At 43.8% G+C, this 17,147-nt stretch overlaps 1 protein-coding gene across 4 annotated transcripts in view; it reads right to left on the reverse strand.

Annotated features, from left to right (window-relative positions):
* The window catches only part of rbfox2 (RNA binding fox-1 homolog 2), a 36,495-nt gene extending 20,772 nt beyond the window's left edge, over window positions 1–15,723 (reverse strand). For 2 of the 4 annotated variants that reach the window (XM_069168187.1, XM_069168186.1), the window contains exons 1-2: window positions 14,577–15,722; window positions 8,002–8,052 (exon numbers count right to left, since the gene is read on the reverse strand). In XM_069168187.1, the coding sequence (XP_069024288.1) occupies window positions 8,002–8,052; window positions 14,577–14,828 (303 nt within the window). In that variant the 5' untranslated portion in view covers window positions 14,829–15,722. Of the gene's footprint in view, window positions 1–4,861; window positions 5,341–8,001; window positions 8,053–14,576 lie in introns of those variants that run through there. The other 2 variants (XM_069168188.1, XM_069168189.1) reach the window with 2 other exon arrangements.
* Window positions 15,724–17,147: the final 1,424 nt, after the last annotated feature.

The raw sequence follows: 17,147 nt of genomic DNA on the forward strand, positions 1-17,147 counted from the left end.
ACATCAACGTGCTGCCATGTTGTTGGCATTAGCTCAAAACACTGCAGTGAGAATTAGATTATCCTCGAAAAGGTGGAGTAAAAAGCCGACCACTATAGAGAGAAGGGATACTGAGTGATACGATTTTAACATCGGGATTACAGTTCACATTATCTGACAGTTTTAGACTCATCGTTCACACAGAAAGTGACTGAAATAGTCTTTTCCTCACCACCACACACCTGACCAATCACAATGTAAGGTAGGTGTAAATGTCGGACTGGTGCTTATGGAAAGTAACAGAAATTCTAAGATGTGTGGGAGGAGACTTTTTTTTTTTTAATGAAACTAGTCGACCAGCCAACGAGCAGTTCTAACAAATACTGCTTTAATTTAGTTTAAAATCTAAAGCGTGATTTGTACTATGTGTGCTACTTGCTGCCAAATAGGTGGCTCATGGGACAATAAGCCTGTATCTGTATCTGGACCAATAAACAAAAACAGAGCAAGTAAAACAATTGAGGACACTTTATTTAGGGATCCCCCTGCCGCAGTGGCTGGCATCAGGAATATTGTTGACTAAAAGACAGCGCGGGTGTATTAAAATTTTACCTTTTGTCCAATTTGTTGAGCAAACTGCCCTCCCACTGTGCGCTAAAATGTTCATCGCGGCTCTAGTGTTGTCGTACTCGAGTCCCAACATTGATGACTCATGACACAGCTCACTCGACTGCAGATGAGTTGACAAGTTGTGATGCAACTCAGGCAGAATGATAGTGACTTGGATTTTAATACTGCACACTTGAGCTTTGATATCTCGGACTTGAGGTTTTGATATCTTGGCTTTAACACCTTGTGTAATTTCCACAGTATTAACCTGATCAGATAATAGCCCTGACAATCATTCTCCACTCCTTATTGTTGCTGCTCATGCACAGGAACAGACTACAGCCTAGCAGGAGCCTGGACAACCCCGGCTGTTGCTGCTTCTTTTGCAAGACCAAAATAGAAGCGGGAATACGAGCCAAAAACAACCTTGTATTTGTGTTTGACGACTGGCCTTTTCAGAGGAGATCCATTTTAACCGCATCTCACAGTCCTCTCTCTACCTGATACACTGTGTCAACAGCCCGGTATCTACAAAAACAGTATGTGCCCGTGCGCTGCTTTTTTTTTTCTTTTTTTTTCCGCTCTCTCAACCCGTCAAACTACGGGGCCTTTTGCTGACTGCGAGTGGCCTTTGTGATTCGCATCAGGATAAAAGCATCCACTGAATAAATGCACCCAGATAGCAGGATAACAGGAGGAACACAAAGACTGAGAGGGAGGGCATTCTTGGTCAATTTGAAGAGAAGTGCTGCCTTGTGGACAAGCAAACTGTATGTTGAGCATTTGTGTCAGCACTCAGGTCTGCGTACGTTTTGTTTGTGTGCATCTCCTGTGGACGTCTGCGCGTGTCATTTTGCGCGTACGCTCCCCTGGTGTTCGGATGCTAGGGGTTGTGTAATGTGCGTTGGCCAGGCGAAGCCAGTGACTCAGAGCGGTAGCTGTAGCTGGCTTACTTTCGGGTCAGTTAGCAGCAGCAAGTGTGTCTGAGGAGGCATGTTATAAAATGTGCTCGTCTGCAGCAGTCTCACTACGCTACAGGAGGAGACGAGGAGAGGAGAGGAAACATGGCTAAGAGCGAACTAGGGCATCACTGGGTCATTTCACATGAATAATGACATTTCAGGATCTTACTTTCTCTGGCCTCCAGCCATTAGTCTATAGCCCGATTCAACAAACTTGACTGTGGAAAACGTGATTCATGTTGTGAATAGGAGCTCACATTTTGGCTCAATAATCAGATTAACTGGCACAGTTCAGTGTTCAGCTCAGATCTTGGCTTCTGAGCCCGTGCTGTTGATACCCAAGCTGCAAACAGCTGGAGAAACGTTTACGACGTGTCTGTGGAATACCGATGAGCCAGGAGACACCCTCTTGTTAAATTATTCCACCCCACATCAACCCTTCCTCCTCCCCCTCCCTCTCCCCCTCCTCCTCCATCACTCCTTCTCCTCCCCCTCTTGCTCTTCCTCTCCGCTCCTCTTGCTGCTGTTCTCCCTTTCCTCCCACTCTCTCTGCTGTGTGCTTCACTTCTTTACGCTTCATAAAATCCAGACGGGACCCTTACGTACGTCCCGCCCCCACACATGTCAATCAAGCACATTTGCCTCATAGCAACAAGATATCGGTGGCGCCCAGGCTCCTCCTTCCACACTCTTCTCCATCTCCTTATAGGGTAACATGTCTGCTTGTCAAACAAACCCCTCCCAACCCACCCCCATCCTCTTCCTTGTAGGGTCTCCCCTTCCCCCAACGCCATTTCTGGGAAACTCCCCAACCACATACATGTGCACAGGATCCCACACGCACACACAATCGGCGACTTTCCCCTGTCAACTCCTTAAAAGCTGCGTCACTGGTCCATTCGGCAACACTGCAGCATGTTATGAAAGATAAACACGCCAAAACAAAAAGATGATGACATTATTTGTCCTTATTAGAGCCCACACGCGACCCCGGACAAACACGTGTGCAGGTGAACACACAAACTCTTATTTACCCAACATCGACACACCTCTTCCAATACATCAGGCATGGCCATGAAACGAGTCCGTCTTGTTTCAGCACTCATTAATAACACGACACTTGTCTGTTTCTCCAGTGTGGTTAAAAAATGTACGCGAGCCAGCTGTAGGACGTTGTTGTCACTGTCAACTGCACCATCCGAAGAGTCAGCGAGGGCAACCCCTATCCATTTCAAAGGCTGTTTTTATTTTTTTCAAAGCCTTGCAGATGCCTCAGAGCGAGCACTTTTAGAGCAATTAGAGATGCAAATAGCTGCTAAGGAGGCATAACCGTGACAGCAGCTCAAGGTTTGAGCATTTTCACAACAGTTTTTTTAAGAAGCAGTCCAAAAGGTGTTTACCTCACCAAGCTCTCCCATCAACATTTTCCTCATGCCTCGAACCATCTAACAATCAGTACAAAATGAGTGACTCATGCAAGTTGCCACGGCAACACGGCTCATTGGGATCGTTTAACGACCATCATTGTTAACCCTGCAAAGAATCAATAACAAGATTTGGGAGGTGGAGGCGGCAGGGTTCGTGGGGGGGGGGGGGTGACTCCTCACGACCCATTTACAAATTGTGCAAGCGTGGCAGCCTGTGTGTTGCTTCTGCAGCAGGTAGGCGTCTCTCCCTTGCCTTAGGGCACACAAACTTAGGCGGGGCTTGAGAAAATATTTCAGTCTTTTGTACCCAATCTGCTGCTCTAACTCTCTGGCAGCACAAGCCAATATTATTAGCTTAAGTAACACTAAAGGAGAGCTAATAAATTACCCCATCACAACTCTGACCACTCACACACACACACACACACACACACACACGTAACTGCAAAGTCAGCTCCACAGTCTGAAATTGCGTCACTGAGCAAACTAGCCCTCTCCGGTTGACCTACAATATTGTCACATTTCTGTGTTGCTCCCCATCTCTTTCAACTTATCTGCCCTTCTCTGGGCAATTTGCGCTTCCTCACCCGCGGTCTTCTCTGGTAACTGACCGAGGGTGCCCCGTCACCTTAAAAATCAATTTCCTATTCTCATGCTCCCATTCTCTCTTTTCCAACCCATCCCCCTCTTCTTCCAGGGGCTCTTAAAGGAAAACATTGAGATAACAGCTGCCAGGGCCCCAGGGAGAGCAAGAGGAGGGAGAAAAGAGGTCAAACAGTAAAGAGAGCAGGAATCCAAGGTACAGCTGAAAGAGAGGCAGGCAGGCAGGCAGGCAGGCAGGCAGGCAGGCAGGCAGGCACGCGCACACACACACACACACACACACACACACACACACACACACACACACACACACACACACACACACACACACACACACACACACACACACACATCCTGACTCACACCATTTGAAATGTAATGATATGGACATGATACTTCATGCACCAACTTTGCAGCCCACTGTGTGCTTGAGCTTCTGTGTGTTTGTGAAACGTGTGACACAGAAATTACAGTGAGGAGGTGTTGTTAGCTGAATACAAGCGATGCAGAAGGCAGAAGAAGGGAAGAGGAGAAAGAAAGAAAAAAAAGAAAAGAAAAAAAAAGACAGACAACTGTTCTGTGGACACCTGTCCCTTTCGCTCACAGGCTTGAGCAATGTACAGAGACAGCTGCAGGGACAATAAAGAGGAAAGAGTTTTTCACTTACCTCTCCTCTCCTCCTATTCCTCCTGTTTCCACTCTTTCGCCTCAGAAATATCTAAAGAGTTGATCGCAGAAGCAGTGCACTAAACTGCTACATCTAGCTGTGCAGACTAACACGCTGTACTGTATGTTCACATGGATTCCTCTGAGCATACATAAAACATGGCAGAGCACAGTTGCTGGCAGTGGCAGCTCTTGATGTTCAGATTGCGTGCACTTCTAGCTCTGGGCAGGAGAACAGATGCCACAACAACGGCGTGCAATAATACATCGCCGCTAATGCGTTTCACCATAGCGAATCATAATTGTGGCGATACAATCTCCTGCCTGGATCTCGCCGTCATCTACGCCTACTACGGTAGTTTCAGTGTTTGTATCCCTCATAGCAACTGGCCGCCGAGTCCTAACAAGAGTCCGAGAGGTCCTGAATGGACCACTCCAGCAAACAGGTCAAGTACAGTCCTCATCCGTTAGTAGTTAATTAACATTTAATGCTCAATGACAGTGCCGCCCGCTCTGATGCCGTTTCATGTACAGTGGAGCCCGAGGTTTGGCGAAGAGATACAGCAGACGTGTACACAGAGGAGGATATGAAAAGACATGGAGATAAACACTCACCGACAACACGTTAGGATAGTACAGTCCCATCATCGTATTCTGTGCAACAACTCAAAACTGTCCTCGCTCCTCTCTCCTTTCCTCTTCTCACACTGCCTGGCTTTCTCTCCCTCTCCGAGCCAGTGTCACCTCACCAGCTCAGTCTCTCTTGTCTGTCTCACAGATTCAAAATCTCCCTCTCTCTGCCCCCGCTCCGCTCTGTCTGCCCTGCCAATCCCCTCCCCACCTCCTCCTACTCCTCCTTTGCTGGCCTCTGTCCCCGTCACTCTTCCTCGCTTGCTTACTTGCTTGCTTTCTTTTCTCCCCCCACCCCCCTTCTCTCTCTCTCTCTCTCTCTCTCTCTCTCTCTCTGCTTCTCTGTCTCCCACTCACTCTTTTCTTTCCCTCTCCCACTCGCTCCTTGCTTTCCTTCTACCCCCAGCCTTCTATTTTGCTGCTGTGCCCTTGCCTGCTCATCTCTTCTGTCTCTTCTCCTCTCCTCCTCTCTCACCCAGATAGCCTGACGCCTCCCCCCCCTCCTACTTCTCTGCCTCTGTCACACCTGCAAACTTTCCCCTCCCCTCTGCTTCCCTCTCATGTCGCAGTCCCTCCCCTCCTCTCTCTCACCCCCTCTCTCTCTCTTTCCTTCTGTTCCCTTTCTTCATGTAGGTGAGTTAACTGGGGCTGCTGGCACCACTGGGAGAGGAAGTGAAGACTTTCCTTCCTTCTCTATCCATCCCCTCTCAGACATGCACCTGGTTACGCAAATGTGCTGGCAATTGTACATCTGAGTTTCATGTCTGGAGTCATTTTTCTCTAAAAGTCACGACTGCAATAATACTAGGTCAAACCTGGAATCATTTACATAACAGTGACAACACGGCTCAAGTCTGAATCTCATCACATTAAAGTTAGAATCCTTAAAGCTGCAGTCATCGATATTTTTACAGTAAAAAAAAAATAAAAATAGTCAAATGAAGCCACGAGGGACACAAACACTCGGTGAGCAGGAAGTATATCAGGAAACAACAGAAGAAGAACAATCCGTGTCAGCATAGTCAAACAAACAGTCACTGTTTCCCATTAATTTAACAAAGACTACCATCGACAATATCGTCCGGCACAGTAATACTGTGCTCATGCACAAACATTCATCTTCAGCGCAACATACTGTACATACTCGCTCATACGTCGCTTAGTGTGAAACCTTTGTGCATTTGCATCTCTTAAAGATTAAAAGTTAAATCTTAAGGATAAAAGGTTGTGACCATGGAAACGTTTAGGTGCGTCTTCTAAAATTTATGATTTAATTATAATTTTTTTCACATAATTGAACTCGTTGGGGAGATTCATTTTGTGTCAGATTTGAGGCTCTTTTCATGTTTATGAATATTTGTTATTATTCTTATTTTTTTCTCCATGACTAAATCTTTAAGTTTCTCATCAGCTGCTTACAGATTAACTATTGGCCAAAAGCTTTATATGCAAAAGACAAACTCCGCTTCAAAGGTAAAGTGAGTTTTAATATCTATCCCTGTTGCAGTACGCAAAAGAATAAAAAACATTTGTTGTCCCCAAATTGTTTTTACTTAGCAACTGACTGCTGGTTTGCAGCAGTGCCGCTGCTGCCTCTCTTTCACCGGGTGATTTAAGCCTCATTTACACAGCCTGTTCAAGGCTTCAAGGCTCAAATGTTGCACCGGTTTTTTTTTTTTTGCCTCGCTCTTCTGTATAAAAGGTACAAACACGGAGTGGAGGAGGACTGTTAAGCGGGCTGGGAGGTAGACACAGGGCCAAATTTACTCTCCCTTGTGCACAGACTTAAATGGTGCTGGACTAGACGCTGATGCTGTTGCGTTACATGTTATGCATCTGTTTCAGGAACTGCGGCATGCTATCTAAAACCACCCTGTGGGACAGCACAGGCTTTGTTCGGTTCGGTGTAAAAAAAAAAAAAAGAAAAGCCGGCCTGATGACGGGTCGTCTTTACGGGCAGTTAATGAAAAGTCTCTGTTTAAAATGGACGACATATTGCCTGAAACTTGTGGCTCTTTCCGTACATATTCTCTCATGACTGAACAAAGCCATTACCTGATGATTTACCTTCACATAAAAGGCCCAAACAAATTACTTCAACAGAGAGATAACGCCAGTCAAGTTTCATATTCCATCTGCAGAGGGGTTGTCTCTTGCGTCACACACCGGGCTTCTGCTGCTCTCCAGGCTCTTCCTTTCAGGAGCCTTTGATCGCATCATTCTCACACTGCTGTTGACAGTTTAGCACCTCAGTGCTGTGAAAATCTCCGCTGCCCGGCATTGTTTTCTTCCTCTCTGTCTTTTTTTTTTTCCTGGTCAGCGGCCAGTTCACACATCCAAGCCCCTCGAGTAGTCCTTGATTGACTTCTCTTCGTGCCAACAAGAGATTGTTCTCGCTCAAGTCAAAACAACTTTGAAGGAAACTATTTAAACCTCCTTAATCTTACAGTGAAATCAAAACTGTCTAATTGACATCCAGGCTTCCACAATATCGACTTAACAGCTACAAAAAAGCCGCACTCTTACGCTGAGGCACATAAAAGCACAGGAGAGAAGACATAAGACACAAAGTGCAGATAAGCAGCCAGTGGTTGTTGGGCATCACGGAGAGCGAGGGATGAGGGGATTATGGGTAGAGCATGAGAGGATGATCTAAGGATTAACCACACGAACTGAACAGTCTAATAACACAATCAGCAGGCTAATACAAAGACGAACAAACAGATTGCAGATTGCAGCCTTACACACACACACACACACACACATTTTTTCCATGACTGTGTATTTGTGGGCAGAGAAACTAGAATATTGGCATGTTTAAAGGTGCTAAAAGAAACAAAATAAGTTATATTTAAAAGCTGTAAGATGATTAATAATAATGTTGATTAGTGAGAACAGAAAGCAAAGTAGGTGGAGGGTGAGACTGGGAGAGTGAAGGTTGTGGAGGCTTCTTCTACACAACCAATAATTTATAATCTACACCCCCATCTTGTGGTTTAAAGAGCTACTCAGCCATATTAGTGTTACATGAAAACTGTATTCAGATATAAAAGAAATATCTGGAGGATGTAACGGTGGCATATTAGAAAACATGAATTTGTGCATGCGTTTGTGATTGCCCTTACCTGAGTGTGTGATGGGTATCCATGGTAACTGAGGGTCAAAGGGTCGTTGTTCTGAAAGAGAGGAGCAGATATTTAGAAACATGGTCAGTAATTTGTAAAGCAAAAAAAACAAACACTTAATGTCATTTTTATTACTCAGGAATGCCGTTTTATCTATTCAGTTTGTGTTCTTTATTCGCTTTTAGTCGTGTGTCTGTATGTTTGACTTTATAGTTGCGCAGTGTTTCTGACACGTAATCAAATTAACTCCACCGGTGACACACTCCTGCTGCCTCCCAAGTCGGTCTCCTCCAGAGTTTTCCACCTAGCGGATCTTTTATCTGCTTGTAAAGACGTGGTAACGAGGGGGAGTGAGCTCATGCCGGCAGGAGATGAAAGACAGGGAGGAAAGAACGAGTGTCACCCCGGCTCTTAAATCATAAATAGGTCAGGAGTGTCAGAGAACATGAAGCCCATTGGTGTGAAATGCGATCATGAGCCCTGATGCAATCTCCGACACATTCCTCTCAATGTTCTGGCTGTGTGAAGCAGAGGCAGATACATCAAACATCTGGTGAGTAATTGCAGTAAAACAAGATGCTGAGGAGAGAAAAAAAACAAAAACTCATTTTGTTTGGAGGCAAATATTAAACAGCAATCACGTCTCTGCTCCCTAAAATAGTTTGTAACTCACTTTATTCATACTCATAACACTGTGTTACGGCTTTTATGCTAATGCATTCCATTAAAAAGTGCGCGTTTCACAGCAATTACAACACTTTGAATGGAGAAAACAGATTTGCCTGTGTCTGACTTCATATCACTAGATTAGAAAACAACTCAGCTCCTCCCCTCCTCTCTCCGTCCTTCCCCTCTGATCTTCCTTTCATCTGGAACCAATGTCCCTCGTCTGCTCTGTCCCCAGGGGGAACACTTTGCTCTGTGCGCTTCACAGCTTGAGTTTGCCTGATTAATACTGTAGCCATCTAACTGTGGACCCCCATGGGGCCATTTCACTAAAACTAAGCACAACGCTTCCAAATGTAAGAGGCTCAGTCGAGGAGGAAGGAGCAGGAAGTGTCTCCGTGATTGAAAAATGCAGTTTGTGCGAGTCTATCTCAGAGCCAAAAATGTACTTAGTGAACTGGCTTTGGGAGGTAGAAGCTCTAAATAATGAATCACCTCTTAGAGGCTTGAATAACATGAATAAAGTATAAACCTTATTTTACTGTGAGGCCAAACTCTAAATGCAACGCACTGAAGGTATGGAGAAGCAAAATAACAAAAATAGGAGGTAAAAAGAGAGATATGGAGCGGTACGCTGCGTCAAAGTGAAGGCGGTGCTGTTAAAGGACGCACATCTCGAGACATCTGGAATTCATCTGCGACCGAGGAAAGAGCCAGAGCTGGACAGCATTACAAAAAATGAAAATGAGATGGAGGGAGCAAAGACAATGACTCATACATGAGCGGAGTCATGTGCTTAATTTCCTTAAGGAACTGGGAGGGATGAGAGGGGAGGGCTGCGTGGAGGCTGCTTGAGATGAGTGTGTCTCAGTCTCACTCTCAACACCACACTTTACATGTGCAGTGCATGAGAAACAAAAACATTTTGTCCTTAACGCAGTCATTGTTAATATTGGTTCGACCTTATCTGGCTTTTCTTTTTGTTGTTGTGGATGATAAATGAAGCTGAGCTGATTTCTGTCTGGTGTTGGTTATGATGTGGGGGCGGGGTGGATAAAACAACAGAAGAAACTTCAGGGAAAGACTGGGTGAGCAATCAGGAGAAAGTAACAGGAGGGGGGCAGGAGCAGGCCTGTTATTACAAAATCTGAAAAGAAGCAAAGGATGCGAGGCTCAGTTACCTCCAGGCTTCTCCTTCACATCATCTTTTCACAACAGTAATCCACTGCACACGTGACCCCTGCTTCTCCTTTCCAAAAACTACAGGTGGTGCAAGGTGTGCGCGTGTGATTGTTTTGTGTGTGTGTGTGTGTGTGTGTGTGTGTGTGTGTGTGTGTGTGTGTGTGTGTGTGTGTGATGTCTAATTTGGCCACAAGACTCATGTCTATTCCTATCGTGCCTTAGGGACTGCTGCTCTTCTGAGGAGCAGCAGGAGGAGGAGAAGAGGAACTACATTTCACTACTCTCAGAGTCATCCTACCAAACTGCAAAGCGGGGCACTTCATACACTCAGGAGGATGTGAATCCATTTCTACCACTGAGCACTTACGTGCTAAGCCTCCAAATGGTTGGCCAGACGATCTCCAGTTTATTTTCCCTCAATATACCTCATCCCTCTGACTTTCAACAGTAAACCTACACGTGCTTTGTCAAGTACATGTCGGACAGAATCGCTGGATTTCGGAAGTTCTGACATAAAGATAATCACATATCAGCACTGGCTAATGACACTGATGTCCACCCCACTGCTCTGACTCTTAAAGTTTACTCTGGTTTGATAAGAGGGAATTATCATTTGCTTGTAATCATTTGATCATTTTCCAAAATGATTACTTTATATAATAACTTCAGTTTGACATCATTCCAGGAAAACTAGTCTGATACTGGACTTGTTGAACCAGAGTTGATGCTTGCAGGGAGAACGTTGTGACCGTGGTTCATTTTTGACTTTTTAAACAGGGATTTTTTTTTTCAATCTGATTATACAAGGCAGTTTAACTAAAAAAATTACAGGAGTAGAGGGCACTGATAAAAATGGAGTTTGTAGAAAAAGCAACAACAACCAGACTTCTACATGATCCTTTTCCAAACACTTTCATGCCCATAGTAACAACTATTTTCATTACTGATTAATCTGCACATTACTGTCTTGATTATTTGGTCTAAGAAATATCAGACAATAGCTAAAAATGTCCATTTCTAGAGCCTCGTGACGAAGTTTGCAAATGTTTCTCCACCAACCAGTTTACTAGAAATAGAAGTCATTTCTAGCATCTTAAATCTGCACATTTAAGAAACTAGAAACAGGATTATTTTTGCATTTCTGCTTGAAAAATCATTTGTATAGTTGCTCATAATTTTGTTGTTACCTTTACTATAATTTCAGCAACAATTATGTCCTTTAAATAAAGATAATTATTTTAGCAAATTGGCCTACATATATATGCTATTCACTGAAACTACAATTTAATCTATTGATTAAATGACATATTTCCTACAAACATTAGTTTATGTATGACTGTAAAAAAAAAATTAGAATTTGTCAATAAACAAACGTTAACTTTTGAATAGGCATGAATTCATGTACGACAATGCCCCATCAACATCAGAAATACTGTCTGAGCAACAAGGCACTTAACTGCAGTTGAAATGTGAAGATAAATTAAACTTAAGGCACATTAAATCTTTCCCAGAGCAGCGTCACAAAACACGGCTGGTCTCTTTCAAACACAAATCAGTCAACAGACTTCCTCAAGCGATTTATCAGAGCAGAACAGGAGCCAAAAAACTAAACAAATATTCTCAACCAGCTGCAAGAGTGCATTTCTCTTGCTGACATTTTCATATTATTTCGGTGCCAGGGCTGAGATGAAAGTACAGAGGGGTGATCCACCTACATTAATGTCCTAGTCAAGTCATTTGTCCTCAGCGCTGTCACCCCAGGCAGGGCCTTATTAGGTTAGAGAGAGCCCCGGCTCCTGCGTAGAGTGACAACAAAACACGGGCCGCTCAGCAGCAGGCCAGATTGATATCGAAGCCGACAACCTCATCTTAACGCTTCCCAAAATCTGACTCGGGCTGAAGATGCAGGGTGTTGTTCTGAATCCCCTGTCACCCTGGAAAGTGAAGGACTTCCCTGCTGTTGCACTGGAATGCAAAATAGACTTCAGTCAGAGGAGTGAGAAGAATACTCAATATTCATTTCTAATCCATACAATTGGATAAGCGCAATCTTAGCGCCAGGAGCTCAGCAGCTAATTTCTATAAGCAGCAGTGAACATTTGAACTCTGAGCTCTTTTCTTCCACTAGCATTATTCACCCGCGTTAGCTGGGCATTCAGTCATCCAGTGCATGCTGCACTGATTTGTAAATGCATTGCTGGTCTCCTCAAACGTTGCAGATTTGACTTGACAGAGCATTTCCTCCCCTGCACTGTGATGACATCACACCCTAATGAGGAAAACGGCAGCGTCAATAACCGAAAGGGAAAGATCCCATTATTAAGCTGCAGCACAACTACACCCCAGTGTGTTAGCTTCACACACAGGTCAGAGTTCAAATATTGCCATGATGTCAGCAATAAAGGTGTTTTTTTCAAAATCAAGAGTGGAAAGAATTAAGTAAGGGAGAAGCTGAGCCTTATGAGAGCCAGGGTACTGTCTTCTGTAATGTTTTCCACCCTGTACGTCATCTACAGATTAGTTTTACAGACACACTTCTCTGCATTTTTATAGATGTTCTTTGGAAAGTCAGAAACTTTGGTTTAAAAAGTGGGAAAACTAAATGTTATTTGACCCAATTTGCTTCTAAAATATCAATCATGTCACCAGGTTAGAGGATTAAATATACCTCACTGTGTTTTATATACACACTGGGAGTAGAGGGTAGTTGTTGTTTGTGAAAGACCAGAGTGAAAAATATATCTATACAAATTCTTTTTATTTTTTTTATTTTTTTATGTCAAACTTAAATTAACTCCCAGCAGCTTTAGGAGTCATGAAAAATAAATTTAGCAACAGCAAAACAAATTGTTTTTATAGATTAATTTTCTGAATGTCCTCTTAATTCATTTATTAATATTTGTGTAAAATATGCCAGAAAATAATTTTTTTTTAAATCCAAAATGATACCTTATAATTTTGTATTTTGTTTAAACAACAATTCAAAACTGAAAGACATTTAATGTTTAAAATTATGAAACAATTGATCAATTATTTGTAGGTGTTTCATTTTCTATCCAGGGTTTTCCCTGCCAGTATAACACTTTGGTGTAGCCATGTGTGTGTGTGTTTTTTTTGTTTTTTAAAATCATTTAAGCCACTGTAGCTTCACTATAAGCTTTGTTTTTTTCATGATTACTATTTTAAATGGCAAAAAAATACATATTGTGATAATAAAAGTCAAAAATTATCACAGCACCTAAACTCTCCAGAAACAGGTAAAGCACTGCTATCAATCGATTAGTGAACTAATCATTTACACAAAAGACTGCATTATAATCGATATCTGATCTCACAAATATATATATATATTTATACATATGCAAGTGTGTGCATCCTAAATCCTCTGCCTTGAATAAGGATCACAGAGATCAGTGTGGTTATAATGCCCCCTCCAGTATGAGATGTGATCCCATTAGCTGGAAACAAAGCCTCTTTACTGCCAGTGATAGGGCAAATCTGTTTCTGCACCAACTGAGAGAGAGGGGGGGGGGGGGGGGTATCTCTCCCACTTTCATTTCCGGACTGTCCATCCAGTTCACGTTCAATACATTTTAGGGGCTGAAGCTATTGATCCTTGCTTCTCTGCCACACAGACACACACTCTTCCACTCACCTCTGTTTTTAAGTGCATTACATTTCTAAGCCTGTCTGTCAGCACCCGCGGACGGCATGACGATGTAAAGCCAGCCATTTAGTCTTCCTAACAGCAGCAAACAGGCCACTTCACCTCCATTACTGGAGCTTTCTGTCTTCCAGTGGAGTACTTCACCCAACATAATCCACCCTAATGATATCCTGAGCATCCTCCTTCCCTGCTGGGAAGCTCTATAAACAACAATATTTGACCTGTTTGGGATCACTGAGTACAAAAAAAGCCAATTGATTTTGCTTACATTGAGAGAAAAGAGATTGGTGCAGTATCAAGGTTTGGCGTAACCTACACTGTCCTGGTAAAGTTGATAAAAGCAGGGGTTTAAGGATCAAGGCAATTGAGCTGATTGTCCCCCAATAAAACTGGAGGTCTTGTTTACCTCAAATACCTCCTCCAGTCTGCCCTCCCCTCTGCAAAGATCAAACAAGCAAACACTGACATCAATTCCCATTGCAAACCAAGTGCTGTCCACACCATCATGCCACATGGCAGTGGGTTTTTTTTTTTGCATAAGGGAAGGTCAGGTTTGTTTACATTCTTCACCCTCTGCTGAGACTCAGTCAGGGCTTCAGGGATATTAATAAACCAGAAGATGTTCTTTGGAGAGTTTTGGAAGTAATGTAACAGCCCAGTGAGCACAGTGAATCACCCTAATACAACCTGGATTATTGCAATTCCCCTTTAGAGGTAACGGTCTAGGCTGCAGTATAGCCTCTAGTTAACAGCATGGATTACACTGTTACTATCCTGGGTTCCCCCGAAAAACTGAATTAAAAGCATGTAAAGTCAATTACAGTTGTGTAATGTGGTGATATTTCCTGCAAAGCTGGTAATGATCTGAGCAAAGTGTATGGTGGAGCACAGTGTATGGTGGGCCTTCTGCTGCAGCTGCAGCTATCGCTCACACAAATCAACAGATTGCAAATCTAACCATAATGGAAACATGGAATAGATTTAAGATAAATGCACTCAACATCAGCATGCATCATAATATCAATGTTACTGTGTTTGGATAAAAGAGTTCCCTCCTCACCTGACCAACCTCGCCGATCACTCCTGAACCGTCGATGCGGGGACGCTTGCACTCCGCCCCGGCCGAATCCACCAGAGCCGCCGCCGCCTGACCGTCAGGCTCCGGATCTCCGCGCTTCATGCCCCGGACAGCTGCAGGAGCGCCACCCGGGTTGGGATGTACCCCGGACATGGTGTCCAGCTCTCTATCCCGGTCCATGAGACCCCGGGACACAGGCAACATGATGGATGCAACGTCGGTCGACATTAACATTTACAAATCTTCTTTTGTTCCCTTTCTTCAGCTAAACTGGGGCTAAAATAACCTGATCTAATCTCGAGCACCTCTGTGCGTAAAGCCAGCCGGCGGAGGACGAAAATAGTCTTTTAATAAGTGGCCTTCTCTTGTGTTTTTTTTCACTGGGCCTTTGTATTATCCCCCTTAAGAGTTGATGTATCTGGAAATGTTTTGGCTCCCCGGTTAAGAAATTTCCGGTAAAAAAAACAAAAAAACCAAAAACAAAACACTGCTTTCCTCCTAATTTAAAACACAGCGGCACAGTAAAAAAAAAAAAAAAAAAAAAAAAAAAGCCCCAAAATAAAAGCAGGTTTGTCAGGTCAATTCCAGCTATGTAGCCCCCGTCTGCTGACCGTATATTTATTTACTGCGGGGCTGCCTTAGAGGCCTACGTTATTTCAGATCATAACAATTAAACAAACACCGATCAAAACAATGGCTCCTGAGCTTAGCCTACCGCCCAGTTTCCATTTGCCCTCTTTTTCCTTTTCCTCTACGAGAGCCGTGTGTTTTTAAGAGCACAACATCAACAGCACCCTACCGCAACCTCAAGACGAAAAGCCCCTCAACATGTCTTCCCTGTCGCCTTTTTCCTCCCTATTAGCCACAGTCAGACTTGTACCACAGAGCAGAGGTTCACTGGAAGTCAATCCTCCTCAGGAGCTCTCTCTTCCCATGTTAGTCCGCAAGTCTGCGCTTAAAAGAAAACACGGTTTCCCCCCCACCCCCCCAACAAAAACAACCAACCAAAAGGACGGACGGACGGACGCAGGGGCTGCGGTGTTTCCTTCTCTCTCCCTCGCTTATTATTTTCTTTCCTCCCTCCGTTTTTCCCGGTGTGTTCATGTAGCGTGTGTGTTACAGAAAGGAAATTGTCCTCCCTCCCTCCCTCCTACTCTCTTGGTGTAGTCATTCCCCTCCTCCTATCTTCCGCTCTGCCTTTGAACGCTGAGCCAGACAGCCATGCAGCCTGCAAATGCACGCAGTGTGCCGCAGTGCTTCCATACATTTCACAGAGGGGAGGTGTGTGAATGCATGTGTGTGTGAAGGAGGTGGGTCGGGGGGAAGGGAGGAGGGGTCTTATGGCTCAGAGAAACTACCATGCACGTATACCTCCCCTCAATTCTTTAGATCAAGCGCTCCTTTTGCTCTACATTTCTACTTGTGCGCAATTCTCCAAAACGACGCCAAGTTTTACGTCTGTCTCTCTGGTGGTTGATGGTAGTTACATGTTTAAGGCTGAATATTAAAGAGGTGGGCTGCTCTGGAAGATTTCATGCCTTACTCATTACACAACCGATTCGCAGGCCAAGGTCTTCACACAAGCCCAGCTGTGAGTCATGCAGCATGGAGAAGCTTATGTTCCTCTGGCATTTTTATTGCTTGGATGACACCCAGTGGTCAAAGGGTACCATGAAAGGCTAATACTTCAAAAGGCAATTTGCTGTAACAAATTAAGCTTTTTGAAATCCCAATTCAGCCTTGCAAATCTTACCATGGTTTGGCTCACCAGTCTTCAACCTACAATCTTTGAGAGTTGGAGCGCCAATGAATTTCACTGGCTGTGCATAAATAGCCATATTTTTCATTCTAAAAAAAGTGATTTTGAAATTTTTTTGCTAGTTTATTTTCTTGTTGAGAGTTGAGCCCATATTATACTTTCCACATCCTCCAGTACGCAATGGTCCACGTGACGCGAGTTTCATCATCAGAGGGCATATAAGGGTCTGTGTGGACAACTGCATCCCACCAATTTGTTGTAGCTGTGTCATATTGCCAGTATAGTCACCAGCCACAAGGGCACCAACTGCACCTGTTCTGGAAAACCAAAACAGCCTGTGCATTTGAAGAGAGGCTGTGTGAAGAGGTCTTTTTATCTGCATCTTTACAATTCATCTTTTGTATGGACAATCAATTGTGCAAAAATTTGCAACCCAGAGTTTGGGTTTCCCTGGAAATGTGCATCTACTGTGCGTACATGGAACATGTTTGCCAAGTGCTGTCAGGAAAGGAAGTATGAACAGGGAACTACAATACAACCTTGGTGTCTGCAGCTGTAGTATGCAAGGCGCAATGAAAATACGTTGGCGCATGAACTGAGCACGACACAATAATGCAATTGGAAGTCATTTTTCTAAAGGTGTGTAGTTTGATCAACATCAATAACTGCATTAGATGCATTTTTGTGATCATTTGCAATTACGCCTAAAAAAATAAAATACAAATCTGCAAAATCATCAATAGAGACCCTAAAAAAAAAGGTTTCAAAAGCCGACGGCAATGAACCAATGAGCT

This window comes from Embiotoca jacksoni, unplaced genomic scaffold (assembly GCF_022577435.1).
Source record: "Embiotoca jacksoni isolate LCO1_2020_lvr unplaced genomic scaffold, fEmbJac1.0.p SCAF_4, whole genome shotgun sequence".
Taxonomy (NCBI): domain Eukaryota; kingdom Metazoa; phylum Chordata; class Actinopteri; family Embiotocidae; genus Embiotoca; species Embiotoca jacksoni.